Genomic DNA, 19,564 nt, shown 5'->3' with positions numbered 1-19,564 from the left:
GTCTGTGTCCATGGGTTATGCATATATGCATGTAAATTCTTTGGTTAATCTTTTCCCACCTGCCCCTGCCTTCCCTTTGAGATTCTTCAATCTGTTCCATGCTTCTGTGTCTCTGGATCTTTTTTGTTCATCAGTTTATTTTTATCTTTAAGCTCCACATATGAGTGAGATCATGTGATACTTGTCTTTCTCTGACTAGCTTATTTCACTTAGCATAATACTCTCCAGATCCCTCCATGCTGTCTCAAAGGGTAAGATATCCTTTTTTACAGCTGCATAGTATTCCACGGCATAAATGCCCCACAGCTTTTTTATCCACTCATCTACTGATGGGCACTTGGGCTGTTTCCAGACCTTAGCTTTTGTAAATTGTGCTACTATGAACATAGGGGTGCATAAGTTCTTTCTGATTGGTGTTTCAGGATTCTTAGGATATATTCCTAGAGGTGGGATCACTGGGTGAAATGGCAGCTCCATATTTAATTTTTAAAAAAATATGTCTTTATTGATTTTAGAGAGAGGGAGGGAGAGGGGGAGAGAGAGATAGAAACATCAATGATGAGAGAGTTATTGATCAGCTGCTTCCTGCCTGCCCCCTACTGGGTATTGAGCTGCAACTGAGGCATGTGCCTTGACCAGGAATTGAACCACACAATCTCCTGGATCATAGGTTGATGCTTAATTGCTGAGCCAAGCCGGCTGGGCTCAATATTTAATTTTTTGAGGAAACTCCATACAGTTTTCCATAGTGGCTGCACCAGTCTGCATTCCCACCAGCAGTGTCCTGGGGTTCCCTTTTCTCCACGCCCTCGCCAGCACTTGACATTCGTTTCTTTGTTGATGGTAGCCATTCTGACAGGTGTGACATGATACCTCATTGTCATTTTAATTTGCATCTCTCTGATGATTAGTGACTTTGAGCATTTTTTCATATGTCTCTTGATCATATGTATGTTTATTTTTCTTTTGTTTCCCTTACCCAAGAAGATACATCAGAGAAAATATTACTAAGAGTAATGTCAGAGAGTTTACTGCCTATCTTTTCTTCTAGGAGTTTTATGTTTCTGGTCTTACACTTGAGTCCTTAATCTATTTTGAGTTTATTCTTGTATATGGTATAAGAAGATGGTCTAGTTTTACTTTTTTTTATGTATCTGTCTATTTTTCCGACAACATTTACCGAATAGACCATCTTTACTGTGTTGTATATTCTTGCTTCCTTGTCATATATTAATTGACCATTTGATGTGGATTTATCCTGGCTTTCTATTCTGTTTCGTTGATTTATATGTCTGTTTTTATACCAGTACAATGCTGTCTTGATTACTATGGCCTTGTAGTATAATTTGATGTAGTTGGAGGTAGCATAATACCTCCAACTTTATTCTTTCTGTAGCTATTTGGGGTCTTTTATGGTTCCATATAAATTTTACAATTATTTGTTCATGTTCTGTGAAAAATACCACTAGTATTTTGATAGGGATTGTATTGAATCTATACATTGCTTTGTGTATTATAGACATTTTTAATGATGAGCATGATATATGATTCCATTTATTTATATCTTCTTAAATTTTCCTCTTCGGTGTCTTACAATTTTCCTAGTATAGGTCTTTTACCTCCTTGGTTAAATTTTTTCCTAAGTATTTATGCAATTGTAAGTGGAATTGTTTTCTTAATTTCTCTTTCTGATAGTTCATTATTGCTGTATAAAAATGCAACTCATTTCTGAGTATTCATTTTGTATCCTGCTGCTTTACTGAATTTACCAGTTCTAGTTTTATTGGCAGATTCTTTAGGGATCTCTCTCTATAGTATTGTGTCATGTGCAGATAATGACAATTTTACTTCTTTCTTTCTAATGTGGATGCCTTTTATTTCTTTTTCTTACTTGATTACTTTGGCTAGGATTTCCAATACTCTGTTGAATAAAAGTGGAGAAAGTGGACAACCTTGTCTTGTTCCTAATCGTAAGGAAAATGCTTTTAGCTTTTCCCCATTGAGTATGATGTTAGCTGTGAGTTTGTTATATGTGGCCTTTGTCATGTGTAGGCATGTTCCCTCTATTACTGCTTTGCTGAAGGTTTTTGTAATAATCGATGCTGGATTTTGTCCTATGCTTTTCGGCATCTATTGATACGATCATGCGATTTTTATCCTTCATTTTGTTTATGTGGTAATCACACTAATTGATTTGCAGATAGAAAACCAACCTTGCATCTCAGGAATAAATCCCACTTGATTATGGTGTATGGTCTTTTTTATGTATTGCTGAATTCAGTTTGCTAATATTTTGTTGAGAATTTTTGAATCTATGTTACCAAGACTATTGGCCTATAGTTGTGTGTGTGTGTGTGTCTTTGTCTGATTTTGGAATCAGGGTAATAGTGGCCTTGTAAAATGAGCTTGGGAACCTTCCCTATACTTGAAATTTTAGGAGTAGTTTGAGAAGGATAGATGTTAATTCTTTTTTGAATGTTTGGTAAAATTTACCTTTGAAGCCGTCTAGTCCAGGACTTTCATTTGTTGGAAGTTTTTTGATTACCTGATTTGATTTTGTTAGTAGTAATAAGTCTGTTTGGATTTTCTGTTTCTTCTTGATCTAGTTTTGGAATATTGTTTGTTTCTAGGAATTTATCCATTTCTTCCAGATTGTTTAATTTCTTGTCATATAATTGTTCGTAGGATATTCTTATAATCTTTTGTATTTCTGTGGTGTCAGTTGTCACTTCTCTTTTGTGTCTGCTTTAATTTATTTGGGTCTTCTCTTTTTTATTTATGAGTATTTTTAAAGGTTTATCAACCTTGTTTACCTTTTCAAAGAACCAGCTCTTGGCTTCATTAATCTTTTGTATTTTTTTAAGACTCTATTTTGTTTATTTTCACTCTGATTTTTATTATTTCCTTCCTTCTATTTACTTTAGGCTTTGTTTGTTTTGTTTTTCTAATTCCTTTAGGTATAAGGTTAGGTTGTTTATATGTGATTTTTTTTGTTTCTTTCTTTTTTAAAACATTTGAATCTCAGGAAAACAACAAATACCTTGTTAGTATATTTGTTCCCAATATTGCATAGGATGTACTTAATACTATAAAATTGTTTGTTTTTTTAAAATTTTTAATCAATTACAGTTGACATATAGATTATAATATTAGTTTTAGGTGTACACCCCAGTGAGTAGACATTTCATAACTCACCAAGTGATCATCCCGATAAATCTTGTACCCATCTGACTCCATACGTAGTTATTAGAATATGATTGGCTATATTCCCTATGCTTTATTTTACAACCCCATGACTATTCTCTAACTACAAATTTGTATTTCTTAACCCCGTCACCTTTTTCACCCAGTCCCTCAACCCCCTCCCATCTGGCAAACATGAAAATGTTCTCTGTATCTGTGAGTCTGTTTCTGTTCTGCTTATTCATTAATTTTGGTTTTTTAGAGTCAGTCATTGATAGATGTGTATTTATTGCCACTTTATTATTCATATTTTTTATCTTTTTCTTCTTCTTCTTAAAGAAGACCCTTTAACATTTCATGTAACACTGGTTTGGTGGTGATGAACTCCTTTAGCTTTTTCTTGTCTGGCAATCTCTTTATCTCTCCTTCAATTTTATTTCTTTTTTATTTATTTAAAATATATCTTTATTGATTTCAGAGAGGAAAGGGAAGGGAGAGAGAGAGATAGAAACATCAATGATGAGAGAGTCATTGATCAGCTAGCCCGCAACCTGGGCATGTGCCCTTACCGATCGCCCGGATCCTAGGTCGATACTCAACCGCTGAGCCATACCCGGCCAGGGTCTCCTTCAGTTTTTTGCTGGGTAGAGTAATCTGGTTGTAGTTCCTTGCTTTTCATTACTTTGAATATTTTGAGTCAACTCCTTCTGGCCTGCAAGGTTTTGTTTTTTTAAATATACTTTATTGATTTCAGAGAGAGGAAAGGAGAGGTAGAGAGAGATAGAAACATCAATGATGAGAGAGTCATTGATCGAGCCCACGGCCTGGGCATGTGCCCTGACCGGGAATCGAACCCCGATCGCCTGGATCCTAGGTCGACACTCAACCGCTGGGCCACGCCCAGCCGGGCGCAAGGTTTTTGTTAAGAAATTTCCTCATAGTTTTATGGGGGTTCCCTTGTAGGTAACTGTCTTTCCTTTGCTGCTTTTAAGATTCTGTCTTTGTCTTTGACCTTCGCCATTTTAACTATGATGTGTCTTGGAATGTGCCTCTTTGCATTCGTCGTTTGGGACTCTCTGCACTACATTGACCTGTATGTCTAGTCTCGTCATTAAGTAAGGGAAGTTTTCAGTCATTTTTTTCAAATAGGCTCTTAATCCTTTGCTCTCTCCCTCCTCCTCCTGATACACTTATGATGCAAATGTGTTTATGCTTGATGTTGTCCCAGAGGTATCTTAAACTATCTTCATAAACAGATGTACACAGGTAATTCATTGCACTTCTTCTGAGATTAAATTCTGGCAGGTTAGTTGGGAGCTAGCCCCTTACCTTTGAAATTATGCTGTGCAATCTCCACCTCAACGTATAGCTTATTTATAGGACAGTTAAAGACTGTGGTTCCTAAAATTTGTGTTTTTTGTAATACATGACTCCACCCAATCTGATCCACTACCTTCTTGACCCCTGTGTCTCTGAGGTTAGCACATTTTACACCAAAGTCCACCATACTCTTACTGTACCACATGGTTGGCAGCCTCCTGTTAGGTATTTGACCACTGATATTAACCATCAGTTATATGGTTTTTATTTTTACACCAAACAGCTATGCCTTGGAGAATTTACATGATCAAATTATCTTTTCCCTGTTTCTTTTTTTCCTCTTTTTATTGAATTTATTGGGGTGACACTGGTTAACAAAATTATACAGGTTTCAGATGCATAACTCTACAACATATTATCTGAACACTGTATTGTGTGTTTACCACCCCAAGTCAAGTCTCTGTCCATCACCATTTATCCCCCCATACCCTCCTTCCCCTTACCCCCCCCCCCCCCCGGCAATCACTGTTGTTCATGTCCGTGAGGGTTTTTTTCTTTTCTTTTTTTTCTTTTTTGCTCAATCCCTTCATGCACTGGCCCTACCCACCCTGTGACTGGACTTGCTTGCCACCTTCAGCTTTGGTGTATTACCTAATATAAATCCTGTTGCCTTTTCTGTTTTGTTTTTTTTAAACCTAGGTTCTAAGGCCCTAGAATATTCCAATGGGATTTTTGATTGCCAGTCTCCCACCTCCCCGTTCATGGGAAGCTTTCGAGCTCTGCACCTTGTGGAAGACCTGCGTGGACTGTTAGAGATGATGGAAACGGATGAGAAGGAAGGCCTGAGATGTCAGATCCCGGATTCAACAGCAGAAACGCTCATTGAGTGGCTTCAGAGTCAAATGGTAGGTCTCTTTGTGTTACGGCTCCCACGCTGTGAATCTTTTGTTGCATATTCTAACGTTTAGAACATAGAAGAGCCAATTAGAACAAGAAAAAAGATTATAGGGCAACAAGTCTGCCCTAAAGAGATCCCAGTTCCCTTTTGACTCTAAGGATTATTTTTACAAAGTGCTATTTGTGTACATTTCCTAAGGGGCCCAGCAAGTCACGGGACTATTCTTATAAAAGTGAACTAGCTTTTAGATTGTGACCGAATGACCTACTGTGGCTTTGAACATCCTGTAAGAGAAAGGACCTTGCACATAGTAGATGCTCTCTCAGTACTGTTGGGCAGTTCACTGCGAAAGGACCCAATGGCAATTCTAAATGGCAGGCCGTAAGGTGACTGGGCATTCAGAAAGCAAGAGGTGTGTAGCAGTCTTTGATAGGAAGTGCCATCTAGTGGTTTGTGGCGGTCACTTCAATTCCAGTCTGCAAGTTAAGCTGTGTAGTGGGCTTTAAGTGGTACTCAAATTCACTGAACAGTGAAGTCTCTTTCTAGACATCCTTCTCAAAAATTGATGACATGGCCGATCTGCCCTTGTCCCGAACACAATGGTAAATACCATGGTTTTACTATGTGTCAAACACATAAAATCTAAAGAATATCAGAAACACATATTCAAGGGAAAAGATGGGGAAGGTGTTATTTTGTAAGTATTTAAAGGATACTCAGTTTTCAGGGATATACATTAATGAGCTTATGAGTTAACTGTGTTTGTATAAAAGCTAATGAACATTGAAAGAATCAAGATCTATGTTTGTATCTGTGGTAGAAAGGGAGCTGTTTGCTTTGGGAACCTTAATACTATATCCTGCAGCTAAAACATGTTCACATGATGTGACACAAATACTAGTGTTCCCAGGCAGTCCCATGCTGAGTGTGCTTATGTTCCCAGCCAACATACCTCCCCATTTCTGATCGTATTTTAGTGGTGGTGCAGCCACACAAACTTGACAGTTGGAGGTATTTTATTTTTTTGTAATACATGATGCCTTATTATTATACTTTATATTTGCTCTGAAAGTTTCTTCTGTAGAGATTGAAGTATCCAGGTTTTCTGATTTCTTTAGGGAATTGCTTCATGCTCTAAAATTAGATGTTTCCTAGCATATTCCCTAGGCTATTTCTACTTCCTGTCTCACCGCTTCATTACTCCATATTTTTTTCTGATAATTTATAACATAATGGGAAAGGAATTTACTGTTGATGGAAGAAACTATTCCTAGCTCACGTCCAGAGGGTGTCAGTGGCAGCCATAGCTTAAGGGTACCTGTAGCTGAAGTTTTAACTTGTGTCCAAAAATAAGTGTCCAAAACAAAATCATGTCCAAAAATATTTTCGTTAACATGTGCTCAGTCTGTTCTGTTAATGTCTACCTGAAGAGTAAAAATGATGGTGATGTTATCTGAATATAAATCAGATCACATCTTTCACTCCTTTTTCAGAAACTTCTCAATGGTAGTCACTCAGAGTAAAAGCCAGATGCTAACTCTGGATTACAAAGCCTTATAGGAGTCGCTCCTCATTATTTTTTGACCTCATGTCTCATTATACTTCCCCTTTTTCACTTCATTCTAGGCACATCGGCTTCCTCACTGATTCTCAAATAGCCTCACTGATTCTCAGCTGTGCTGGGCAAACTGGCCTCAGGGCCTTTGCACTGGCTATTCACTCTGCCTGGAAAGCTCTTTCTCCAATTTCTTTATAGTTAGTTTTCTCATAGTCTCTGATACTTACTTCAAATTTGTGCCCTCGGTGAGGCCTTCCCTGGCCACCCTATCTAAAATCTTGCATATTCATTCTTTTTATTACATCTCCCTGCTTTATTTTTTCTTAGCATTTACCACTTTCTTATGTACTATAGATTTGCCATGTTTGTATCATTTGTTTTCTCTCTCTCTAACTGGAATGTAAATATAAAGAATCAGAGAATTTTGCCTTGGAGTTAGGTTATAAATTATTCATACATAGTTCACCTTTTTAAAACAAAAGTACAGACATTTTTCAGACTGTGAAGAGCTTCTGTAATATTTTAGAAAAACTTATTAACGATACTAGTTACATAATTAAGATTTCATTCATGTTTAATGATGACAAACTTGAGAGTCCATTACTTAAGACTGATACTAATGTTCTCATTAGTGCAACTGGGTATTTGCAGTTCTAATTATCATTTTACCTGGCCAGGGAGATCCCTTGGTTTCCTGTAGAATGCAGGCCCATTTAATGGTTTCTTAGGATCAGAAGCTGGGTAAAAAAAAAAGACCATAGTAACACTAGTTGCCTGTCATAGTGAAGGGATTTTAAATCAACAAGAATGAATTTGTGTTAACAGGGTGCCTATAGCTGTAGCCTTCTAGGAAAGAATAAATATTTTTTTAAGATTCAAAAATTTAACAAATATTAACAATGCTTTAGCAAACTCCTAGTCTGAGAGGGCAAATAGAAAAATATGTTTGTTTGAGCCAACCAGGTGGTTTTTGCTTACTTTAGATCTAACTTGAGTTGCCCTAATGCTTTTTTTTAATAGATGAAGTTGAGAGGTTCATGACCTTGATCAGGTCATGAAATCCCCAAAGTGTCTGATTATTTGGCAGTTTTAACTATGAGGCAAACTCAGAATCAGCAGAAATTACAAAAATACAACTTTCAACAAGAGTGAGTGAAAATGCTGATGGTAATACCTCCAGATCAGGCATCATAACCCATGAGATAAGTAGAGTATAAATGGGAGAAATAAAGTGTTCTTGGCTGGCTTGACCTGTTAAATCACCACAATGATTAATTTCTTATTTCTACGTTAGAAAATACGTTTTATTCAAAGTGTGCCTTTTAAAAAAGGTTTTGTAAAAATAAAAATACTCATAATATAGAGTTCAGACATGGGACATGCTCTCCCCTGTCCCTGACTCTCAGCCACACAAAGTCCATTCCAGTCCCACCATCCTCCGATCCCCGCTGCTCTCTTGCCAGCTTCTCTTCTCATGTGTGCCTCCAGGGAACATTTTTTCAAGCCTTGGCAAACAAAGTACATCTCAAGATTGTATTCCATATGTGGCCACAGTCATCTGGGTTATGCAGCATCCCGTGGAGGCATCCTGGCTAAAGTTGAAGCTGTTTTCTCCTTTGGCTTCTGGTAAACATCTATGAAAAGTGTCCACAGACACAGGAAAAGAAATGGGCCCAGGAGTCAGCAGAATTCTCAATCGAGAGAGGCCAGTGCAGTGTTAGGTGAAAGGTACACTTTCAGTGAAATCCCAAGCTACTGGTATTTGTTTGTATTCAATAGAAAGAGATGTCTATGTTCTTTCATGAAAGTGAGTTAAGAAAGAATAAGTGGCAAGAAGAGTAGGGACATTGTTTTCGGGATCTCGCGTTACCCTCCCCAAAGTAAAAGAGAGATTACTTTGCTAGATCTGCATCCTGTCAATAAATATTGAATAAATGAGTGGATAATGGGTGAATGAATGAACATGGTATGCACCTACAGCAGAAGTTGGGCTTTAGCTTCTAGGGACCTTCTGTTCTCTATCCTTCTGTAACTCGGGGACTTTGGAGTATGCCTGTGGCCAGGATAACGTCGTCTCAACATGTACCCCTCTCCCTGGTGCAGAAGCTTTGGGGAGCTTGGTGATGTGGGTGAAAAGAGGCAAGAAGGAGTTAAAGCCCAGCTTCCCCATTCAAGGTGTCTAAAAGAACCTTTTAGGAAACACTAAGGAAATCTATCTAACTCAGCCTGTGTAACTCACCCTGCACGCGCTGGCCGTGGATGCACAAGAGAGGTGCTGTTCGTGCCTGTGTTAGCTGTGTAACAGGATAGCCACTGTATCTTAGCAATTGATATTTTGGGCAACAGATACCCAAATTTTCCAAGGGAAGCTCTCTCAAGGTATTATTTTTTTAAGATTTTAAAATTGATTTTTAGAGAGAGAGGAAGGGAGAGGGGGAGAAGGTGAAACATCGATGTGAGAGTAAAACATCGATCAGCTGCCTCCTGCACGCCCCCTACCAGGGATTGAGCCTGCAACCCGGGCATGTGCCCTGACCGGGAGTCAAACCAGTGACCTTTCGGTGCACAGGATGATACCTAACCAACTGAGGCACACCAGTCAAGGCTCAAGTTATTTCTAATGAGACTGGCTGATGAAAGAACTTGTCATTTGCTTCTCTTGCCAGCATTTCAGATGTAGTTACTTTTTTGGAGTGGTGAGTCTTAGGGGCTGGCCTACTGCTGTGATTTTTCTCACTCCAGAGCACTTGTTTTTTGTTCCAGCTGGCTGTTTAGTTAAGAAGGTGTTGTCTGTCTCTGGAAAACACTGGGAAAATTTAAACTCAGAAAAACAAACCCAGAAATAAAAGCCATAGTCTGATTTCTACCACATCTGCACTCTTGACTTGGAAAGTACAGAATAAATTCAGGCCTATCTGAGTTTCAGTCTTTGATGCTCTTTCTGATGACATTGAATAAACTGACGTCTTTTCTAGGAGAGGGTCATGTTTGGGCTTTTGGAGTGTAGTGAAGCATGTGTGAGATTTATTTCCCCTTTGGTTTTTTGTTTTTTGTGGTGATGGTTTTAGTGGAGATGATGAGATTTTAGAATCAGCAGAGAGCTTGCCGAAGAGGCGTCCTTATTGCCCTAGCATCTTATTTCCTCTTTTGAACTGCATTTGAAATTTAGGATGGAAAAATAAGTGGGCTGTTTGCAAGACTGACCCAGAGTCAGAGGTGCTGTAAACCGCTTAGAATATTGACCTGGGTTATTAAACACTTAGGCACTTTTTAAAAAAAATGTATTGGAAGAGAGAGACCCCGCGTGTAGCTGACTCTCACCTAGTCCATTCAGTCTGATGCCTGCGGTAATGGAGGTTCATAGGATGCTGTAACTGGCCTGGGAGTGAGCATGTACTCCAAGGAAGGCTGCTCACGGCAGGCCCCGACTGGACTGCGGCGGACCTGAAGGAAGGAGGAAGAGCAGGCGGGGGGCACAGTCCACGCAGAAGGAGCATGGCCCGGCTGTGAGGGAGCGCCATGTGCCCGGAGGGTCAGAGGGGCCTGCTAGGTGGAGAGCAGGAGCTGGAAAAAGAACAGAGGTGGCAGGCTATTTGCCTGGAGGAGTTTACGTCTCTCCAACATTTGTAAGCAAAGGTAACAAAATTGACAGAAATATAAACAAGGGTGTGAATAGAATAGACCTTGACCTACCTGAATAAGTCACCACAGTGCTTTAAAAGTACGTAACTACTCCAGTGGTAGCTCTTAACTTTGGTTTTATGTTCCTATAGTGATTTTTGGTGTTTTTTAAAAAAATTAAAATCCTCCTGAGCATTATGAGCAACTTGTAAATGTTATTTATTAATATTGTTGACAAACGTGAGCACTAATGGTGTTGAGGAACATGAACATTCTCCTTGTGAGCCAATTTTAGGGTGATTTTAGGATGATTTTGTAGAACTGGTTTGGAAACATATTTCCATATCATATGCAGCAGCTTCATCTAGTACTTGCTATGGAAACACTTCAAATCTTGCTCTGATTTCCTTCAGGCAGAAGAAAGACAACTTTTGCTTTGTATCCTCACTGAGCAGAAGGCTTTTTTCCCTACTTAATGAAATGTATTTGTTTATAAAACGTTGCTTGTGTGGGGATTGAAAAGCAGGTGCCTGCTAATATCCTTAATTAAAATGAGGAATTTAAAGCTGTGGAGGGCCAGTCTCAGCACTTGCTTAGATTGAGAACATGCATTATACATCCTGGCTTTTTTCCAAAAAGCTGTCCTCAGAAGTTACATAAATTTCATTTCATGGTAGTCCCCAGGGATGGAAGTTGTTCAGGCCACTCTGCTAGACTCCTTGTAATACTCGTAATTTAATGCTGGGCACTTCAGTTTACATCGTGAACAGGGTTATGCTGTGGTAGTGGTGCAGGTATGTGGTCAAGATGCTGATGTTAAAAATTTCATCTGTTCAAATACACATTGCATGCTTACTGAATTAGCTCCTGATTTTTTTTGTGGCCTCATGGGAAATATATCATCCAGTGTGCACAGTTTTTAGAAGAAACACCCTGAATTTTCTTTTTTGTTAAAGCTCCTTTCTGTGTTATTTTTTTTTCTTCAACACATAATTTTTGTTATTTCCAGAATTTATATTGGAAACTGCATTAATACCAGTTAATTCTGGAAAAATAATAGATGTCACATCAGATATATCCTGGGCAGTAAGGGTGTACAGTTTATATTTACTCTGATTCTAAATCAGAGGTGGTTATTTGCTTTTTTTTTTATTGAACCCTGGATGGCTTCATCTAACCATTTTGGACTCCACTGGCTTTTATTTCTGTTGTATTTGAATGAGGAATCAGGAAATCCTATTGTGATTACATATTATATGGCTGAACTATTTAAATAATGAGATAGCAAGGGACATATCGCATATACTACTATATTTCAAAATGACACTTTTGTGTTATCTGCTCCCTGTAAGCCTTTTCATGTGTCTCCTTCATCTCTTGCATGTAAGACAACTGAGAAAAAACCCTCACTTGCTTTCCTAATCTATACTTCCTTTAGCATTTATACCATGCAGAAGTATGCCCAAATCTGATAAACAGTGGCTGGAAGGGGCTTGTAGGGAGGGGAAGAAAGAGGGAGCACTAGTCTAAGCAGAGCCCTGGGCCAGAGGCTGTGGAGGCACAAGATGACACCAGCTTGTAGGCTCTGCCTGGGCGCTTGCTCAGCGTTATATGAACAAACGAGCTCACAAGAAGTTAGTGAATTCAGGACGTAAAGTGATAAATCTCCAACGAGCATGGCTAGTCAGGGCTGCCAGGGGAAGCCCTCACTTACGGAGAGTTTAAGCTTTTGGGGGAGGGAGAAAGGCTTCAAAGGGGAAGCGGAGATTTGTCCTATGATCTGGAGACTTGGGCAGCAGGAAGAAGCCTGTGGGGTAAGTTGCCCCTGTTGTCTCCCATTTAAAGGGAGGGATTTGTAGTCCTGGATTTGGGACTTGGGGAGGAACAAAAGGGCATCCCAGGTCATTCCCACTGTCTCCACTCAGAATGAGTGGCATTGGGCATTTGGAGGGAAAATAGCACTTTTGTGTCCAACTGCACACTTGCAAAAAAGTTCTTGTGCCCCCGGTGTGTACCTACCGTCAGTGAATGTCAGTAGCCACTGTTCCTTTTAGGTTAGTATTTTCTGCTGGATGAGAAGTTGTTTGGTTTGGTGAAAACATGCCTAACGTCCCTATCTTACCTATTTTGAGGTAAATGAACCAAGTTGCATTCTTGTATTTTCTATTAATGGCAGTCAGTCACAGCTGTGCTAAGTTCAATTCAGGTTCCTTGGATTAAAAACAGGTACAGATTTTTACTTACCCACAACGGTTCGATCTTAAAGAGGGCCAGGCTTACCCACACTACTTCCTCTTTCAGACAAATGGACACCTACCCAGCAACGGAGATGTGTATCAAGAAAGGCTGGCGCGGTTAGAAAATGATAAAGAATCGCTCGTTCTTCAGGCAAGTGATTTTTAAATGCTGTTCTTTCTTCATGGCATGCTTACAAAGACATACCTACATTTTAAATTGGGGCGGCAAATTCAGGTGCTTACCGGAGCCAGACTGCTAGTCGCCGTAAGTGCAACAGGCTGGCTGTGTGCAATAGGGAGTGGTGGGGACTATGGCAGAACGCGGGTATGCATCCCCAGTCTGGGGGAGCAGCCGTTAATCAGCCTCGCTCGTCAGGGGCCAGGCTGTTGACAGGTACAATGTCATCTGACTTGATTTCCCGATCTATCATCTGATCTGATTTTTTTAATATGTAGCAGAAATTCTGATTTTATACTAAATATATGTATTCATAATATAGACTCATATATTTTTATAATATAGACTCTTAAATCTGAATAAGTACTTCTGAATCTGAATACATATATACTTAATGTTTCAGTTTGAATAATGATACCATGGACCAAACAAAACCTAGTAAGTGGGGAAGTCCTATTTGTAGGCTAAATTCGAGTTTTCTCCTTCAGAATGTTATCCCCCCCCCCCCCGTTATTTATTTATATGTATGTTTTAGTTAAGTATAGTTGACATACAATATTACATTAGTTTCAGGTGTACAGTGTAATGATGCAGTGTTTATGTGCCTTATGAAGTGATCACCGTGACGCCCAGTGACCATCTGTCACCGTGCCGTGTTATTACCATATTACTGACTGTATTCCTTATGCTGTACACTACATCCCCGTGATTTATTTGTTTTATAAATGGAAAATTGTACCTCCTAATCCACTTTGCCTTTTCACTCGTCCCCTCACCCTCCTCCCCTGTGGCAACCGTCAGTTTGTTCTCTGTACCTATGGGTTTGTTTCTGTTTCGTTTGCTTGTTTTGTTTTTTCGATTCCACACATAAGTGAAATCACATGGTATTTGTCTTTCTCTGTCTGACTTAACTCACTTAGCATAATGCCCTCTAAGTCCATCCATGTCATTCTAAATGCTTGGCAGATATTTTTACTTTGATATTTTGAGCTAAATGAAGTACGTTTACTAGGCTGGTGATCTTTGTGGGGGAAACTCAGATTCGCAGTAAGCACCGAGGATGAAGGACTAACTGAGCAGCTCCTCATGGACCTTTGAGTTATACCCTGGCTTTGAACACGTGTGTGGATAATGTGATCATGAAAGATCACATGGAATTTGAATTCTCTGGGTTCTTTCCTTTATTCCTCATGAAGTATCACACTTGAATAGTCCTTGATAACTGCTCCTCCAAAAGTTAACTCCATTTTCTCTCTTAATCTCTAATAATGCCTTCTACCTTCACCTCACCCCAACCCCTCAAAAAGATAATCTGTGTACATGCTCCCTCTCATAACTGGTTGAAGTGGTTTTAACCTATAAAGCATCGCACATCCCCAATCAGCCCTAACTTTCTTAAAAATTGGAGTCTTCAGATCACAAACACCACACACACAGGAGTGTAAAAGGCTGCTGTCCTATTAATTCTCAGAGTTTTGATCCCTTTATGCCCAAATGAGCGGTGACAGCATTCCAGTTTTCTATTTAGAAAAATGAAGTTTGCAGTGGGACCCAAATTCTTCCTAATCCATTGCAGTATTTTGTTCTAAATGCAGGTAAGTGTGTTGACAGACCAGGTAGAGGCTCAGGGAGAGAAGATTCGAGATTTGGAGTTTTGTCTTGAGGAGCACAGAGAGAAGCTGAACGCCACAGAGGAAATGCTGCAGCAGGTATGTGCGAAGCTGGCCCCAGGTGGAATTTTCCTGCTGAACTATTTGAGGTGTTCCATTTATATATCGTGTTTGCTCTGATGGAGTAGTAAATTTTGTGATTCACTTAGGCTAGCGTATTTTAAGTAAAAACCTAGAGTAACAGGGACTCAAAACACATATAACAGTAAAAAGTGCTCATATAATTAGAATCTGAAATAAAATATTAATAGGATTACAGGTAATTTTAATTTTCTTCTTTATGCTTTCCTATGATTTTCTAACTCCCAACCATGAGCATATTTATATGATTAAGAAAAAATATAAATACCGTATATGACCTTTATTAGGGAAAAAACTTGTACACACAGACATACACACACATGGTGCTCATATATGAGAGGACCTATAATATAATGGACAGAGTTCACACTGGAGCAAGACTGCTTAGGTTTGAGTCCCTGCTGTGCCGTTTCCATGCTGTGTGACTTTTGGCAAATTCTTAACCTCTCTGCTCCTCAGCTTCCTCATATGTTGCATAAGGATAATTCATGAGTTATTCTTGTGAGTTTCTACCTCATAAGGTTGTTTTGAAACTTCAACCGCTAAATTCAGAACCGTGCCTGGCAAACTTCAACCGCTAAATTCAGAACCGTGCCTGGCAAACCTAACATCATCATCATCATTAGTGTTACCATCAGGCTTAACACTATATAGGGTTTATATATGTGTGTCTCTACATAACATGTCTCCCCAATAAGCAGACACCTGTTTAGTTCTGCTCAGTGAAGATGAACTAAATTTTATCTATTTAGTAATTAATCTTCATCACATCCTCTATTTGATAGTTACTGCTTTGCAGTCATAAGTGAGGCACATCCAAATGTGGCTGTTTATAGTAAAACAACTTTTGAATGTATCTCTTAAATTCTAATAGGAGCTTCTGAGTAGGACATCCTTAGAAACTCAGAAGTTGGATCTGATGGCTGAGATATCTAACTTGAAGTTAAAACTGACGGCTGTAGAGAAGGACAGATTGGATTATGAAGATAGATTCAGAGACACAGAGGTAAGCAGCACCCTCTCTCTTTATATACAGAGGCATGCATATGCATACGTCACACACACATTCCCAGAACAAGCTAAAATTCCTCGGGGTGGGAGGGGGAGGCAGCTAATGACCATGTGCCCTCATTCATCCATGCTTCTTTTTAAGAATCATCTTTAATTGCATTGAATTTTTATCACTGAATGCTAATGGCAATTTTTATTTTCAGATTTTTGATGTGAAATAGAAATACTTTCATTAGCTTTTAGAAGAACTTTAGATTTTAGGGCATTTGGAGCGTCCGTCTTTCTGTCTGTACGTCCACCCATTCTCTGTTCATTCGTACTGGTTTTCTTCATTGTGAAAATAATGGGGTGAAGTATGTGATTTTACTGTTTATTTAGCTATTATTTAGGCATCCTGATTATTTGCTATATAATGGGTTTTTAAGTATGGATCGAAAACAGGCTTTCATTATATAATCATAAACATCACAGATTTTTAGAGGTCATTTAATTTGGCCGCCTACTTTTGATCTATTCCACACATAAATCATTCCAATTAAATAAAGCTCACTATCCTTTCATAAAATTCAGGGTAGATTCTGCAACTTGAAGTACCCGTTTTTATGGCCAAACATACTTGTGTTTTATTTATTTTATTGTTAATCCCCTTCTCATTTGTTTATTTGTTTACTGCTTTGTTGGGGAGGAAAGCATATCCATTTGGCATTTATTTATTTGAAAAGAAATATAAAAAGCTGCAGAAATTCCTTCTCTGCTAAGGCCATCTCTTCTTTTTTCTCTATTTTGTTCCCTCGGTTGGGGTGTGGAGAGATGCCATACTGGAGGAAAGAAATAGAGGTGTATTACATTTTCCCCCCATCTTAATTTCAAACATTTATGTCCTGCTGACTACATGCCAACATGATACGAGGTGCATTACACATATTATCCACTGTATGAAAGCCCTTCACAGATTTGAATTGAATGAGATTTGTTCCATTGCTGTTTCAAAATTAAAATGTCTGTCAAAGATCTAACTATAATTGGAAGTCTTGCTGCATGTATCACTTCCTCAGTAGCGAAAAGAAATCCCTAAACTTGGTGCACGCTTTAATCGTAGAGCTTTTTGTCAATCACCTGTATGAGCATGCTTCTCATTTGATTGAGACTGGGGCTCTTAGAACTCAGGAAGTTACCCAGTTTTTTAAAAATTTTGCTTTTGTGCTTTCTTTAAAAATAATTGTTCCGGCCCTGGTCAGTGTTGCTCAGTGGTTAGAGCATCAGCCTGCGCACCAAAGGGTCCAGGGCTCAATTCCCAGTCAAGGGCACATACCTGGGTTGCAGGTTTGATCTCAGCCCTGGTAAGGGCACCTGCGGGAGGCAACAAATTGATGTGTCTCTCTCACATCGATGTTTCTCTCTCTCCCCCTTTCTCTCCCCATCTCTCCCTTCTACTCCCTCTAAAAATCAGTGGAAAAATATCAGGTTAGAATTAACAACAACATTTTTTCCTTACTGTCATTCATAACATAGTAGTAGAATTCAGTCAACAGATAGATGACATGGCATGGAGCTAACTCTGGTGCAGGGAAAGAGGCTGCACTATTTGGGAATCGAGAGGTGGCCTTCTATATCATATACACGAAGTTTAGGGGATGTCTTAACCTGCATGCCTGTGGGTAATTTGGATACAAAATGTTAACAAAACATCAGGACTCACTTGAAGTAGATGTTTTATGATTTTTTTCGTAAGACCCCAGAGCAATATTTACATCTCTTGAGGTTGTCTGCATTTTTATAAAACTTTTTTTTCCCAGCTCTGCATTCCCAATCATATTGCAAAGTGATCTTGTGATTAACTCAACAGTGCCCCCTTCTGGTAGGAGCACAGATGTCAGAAATTGAGTTTCTGTGGAAGTCTGAAAATTCTCTAGAAGGGAAAAGGGAAAGGTAACAGGGATTTTCTTTTTTAAAAGGAGTGAACTTTTGGTTAAAAAAAAATAGTTGGAAATAGTTTGTATTTCACTTTTTAAAGTTTCATAGTAAAGATGTATTTTCACATTTTCCAGCTGGAGTTAGCATAGGAAGATATAACTTCTTTCAAGTTGGTGATTTACATTCATATATACAGTGTTGCCACAAAGGATAATTGGGTAGTTGATGTTTATTAATAGAAAAATGGTCTCAATGTATAGTTCTATTTTCTTCAATTGTTTCTTCTTCTTTGCAAATTGCTACTATTTCTAAAGGAAGTGGTAAAATGCAATAATACCTAACAGGAATTCAAAGCTGTTTCTTAACAATGAGAGAGGGGGGAAATATATATTAAAAAGACCAGATTGATGAGAGAATATCACTAAGAACACATATTTTGCAGGGATAATTAACAAATGGGAGAAACTGACTTTTTTCTTGAACTTGAATTCTGAACTTATAGATAAGGAATCACAACTAAAATGTTATTAAATGATGTCAAATAGTTCTTGACCTCATTTGTAACAGGAGAAAATAGACACCCTCTTATCGAAACATTGTTTTAATAATATTAATAGGTAATTATTAAATAATAATGCTAGATAATACTTTTCCTCGTTTTGCAAGCAACACTTTAACCCAAGAACAATTTAAAAGCCTGTGAGTTTTCTGGAAAGTGTACTTCATTGTACCATCCCTTTTCCTAGCCTTTGTGAGTTTGTAACTTAGAAGTTTAGAGTAATTCCTTGTTAACAAAGTTTTATTTTCTATATAACATTGTTCTATTTTTTTTAAAAAAATATGTTTTTATTGATTTCAGAGAGGGAACGGGGAGAGAGACAGGCAGACAGACAGAGAGATACATCAATCGGCTGTCTCCTGCACATCCCCTACTGGGGACCCAGTCCGCAACCCCGGCATGTTCTGTCCCTGACCAGGTATAGAACCAGCGACCTCCTGGTACATGGTACAGTTCAACCAACTGAGTCACACAGGCCGGACTATTTTTTTTTTTAATGGCATTTTTGTATAGTTCTGTTCTGTCATACATGAATTTGTGACTCAGGAGTGTCAATGCCTTGTAAAAGAGAGGAACAAAGACACTTTAACCATAGGTAGGGCCTTCATGGCTTGTAGTAAAAGAAAAAATTCATCTCCTTCACAGAGTATTTAACCCCCCCTTTTTTGGAATTTTCCTACTCTCTGGGCTCTGAACAAAAAAAAACATATCACTATTTCTCACAATATTTATTGAAATTTTACAAGCAAATCAGTTTTTTATAAAGATGACAATAGAAAAGGTGTCTGATTACATTTGTATTATGAAAACATTAGGTTTGCTATCTTTTTCATTTTCCAAATATAAAATTATATTATGATACAATGTATTTTTAAATGACAGGGACCTCATCCATGCTCAGGTTGAGAATCTTTGGTTTGAAGGATGTACATTTCATTTCATACTCCCAGATTGGGTTGATGAACAATCTGTATTTTATAGACAAATGAAAAAATTATAAAACTATTCTTATAGCTCTAGCCAGTTTTTCTCAGTGGTTAGAGCCTTGACCCTGGGACTGAAGGGTCCTGGGTTTGATTCTGACCAAGAGCCTGTACCTTGATTGCAGGTTCCCCCCTAGTCAGGCAACCAATCGATGTGTCTCTCTCACATTGATGTTTCTCTCTCTCTCCCTCCCTCCCTCCCTCCTTTCCATGCTCTCTAAAAAAACAATGGAAAAAGTGTCCTTGGGTGAGGATTTAAAAAAATAAATAAAACTATTCTTATAAACACCCACCATGTCACTGAAAACACTCTAAAAGTGATTGGTTTTGCTAAAGAAAATCTCTCTGGTT

At 38.6% G+C, this 19,564-nt stretch overlaps 1 protein-coding gene across 5 annotated transcripts in view; it reads left to right on the top strand.

The window, feature by feature from the left end:
• PPFIBP1 (PPFIB scaffold protein 1) overlaps window positions 1-19,564 on the top strand; it is a 156,964-nt gene that overhangs the window by 103,808 nt on the left and 33,592 nt on the right. For all 5 annotated transcript variants that reach the window (XM_016199107.2, XM_016199106.2, XM_016199105.2 and 2 more), the window contains exons 4-7: window positions 5,203-5,408; window positions 12,882-12,968; window positions 14,591-14,704; window positions 15,621-15,752. In XM_016199107.2, coding sequence (XP_016054593.2) covers window positions 5,203-5,408; window positions 12,882-12,968; window positions 14,591-14,704; window positions 15,621-15,752 — 539 coding nt within the window. The remainder of the gene's footprint in view (window positions 1-5,202; window positions 5,409-12,881; window positions 12,969-14,590; window positions 14,705-15,620; window positions 15,753-19,564) is intronic.

This window comes from Miniopterus natalensis, chromosome 2 (assembly GCF_054644295.1).
Source record: "Miniopterus natalensis isolate mMinNat1 chromosome 2, mMinNat1.hap1, whole genome shotgun sequence".
In the NCBI taxonomy this organism is placed as follows: Eukaryota; Metazoa; Chordata; class Mammalia; order Chiroptera; family Miniopteridae; genus Miniopterus; species Miniopterus natalensis.
The sequence above is the reverse complement of the archived record's forward strand: the minus strand, read 5'-3'. Positions and strand labels throughout refer to the sequence as shown.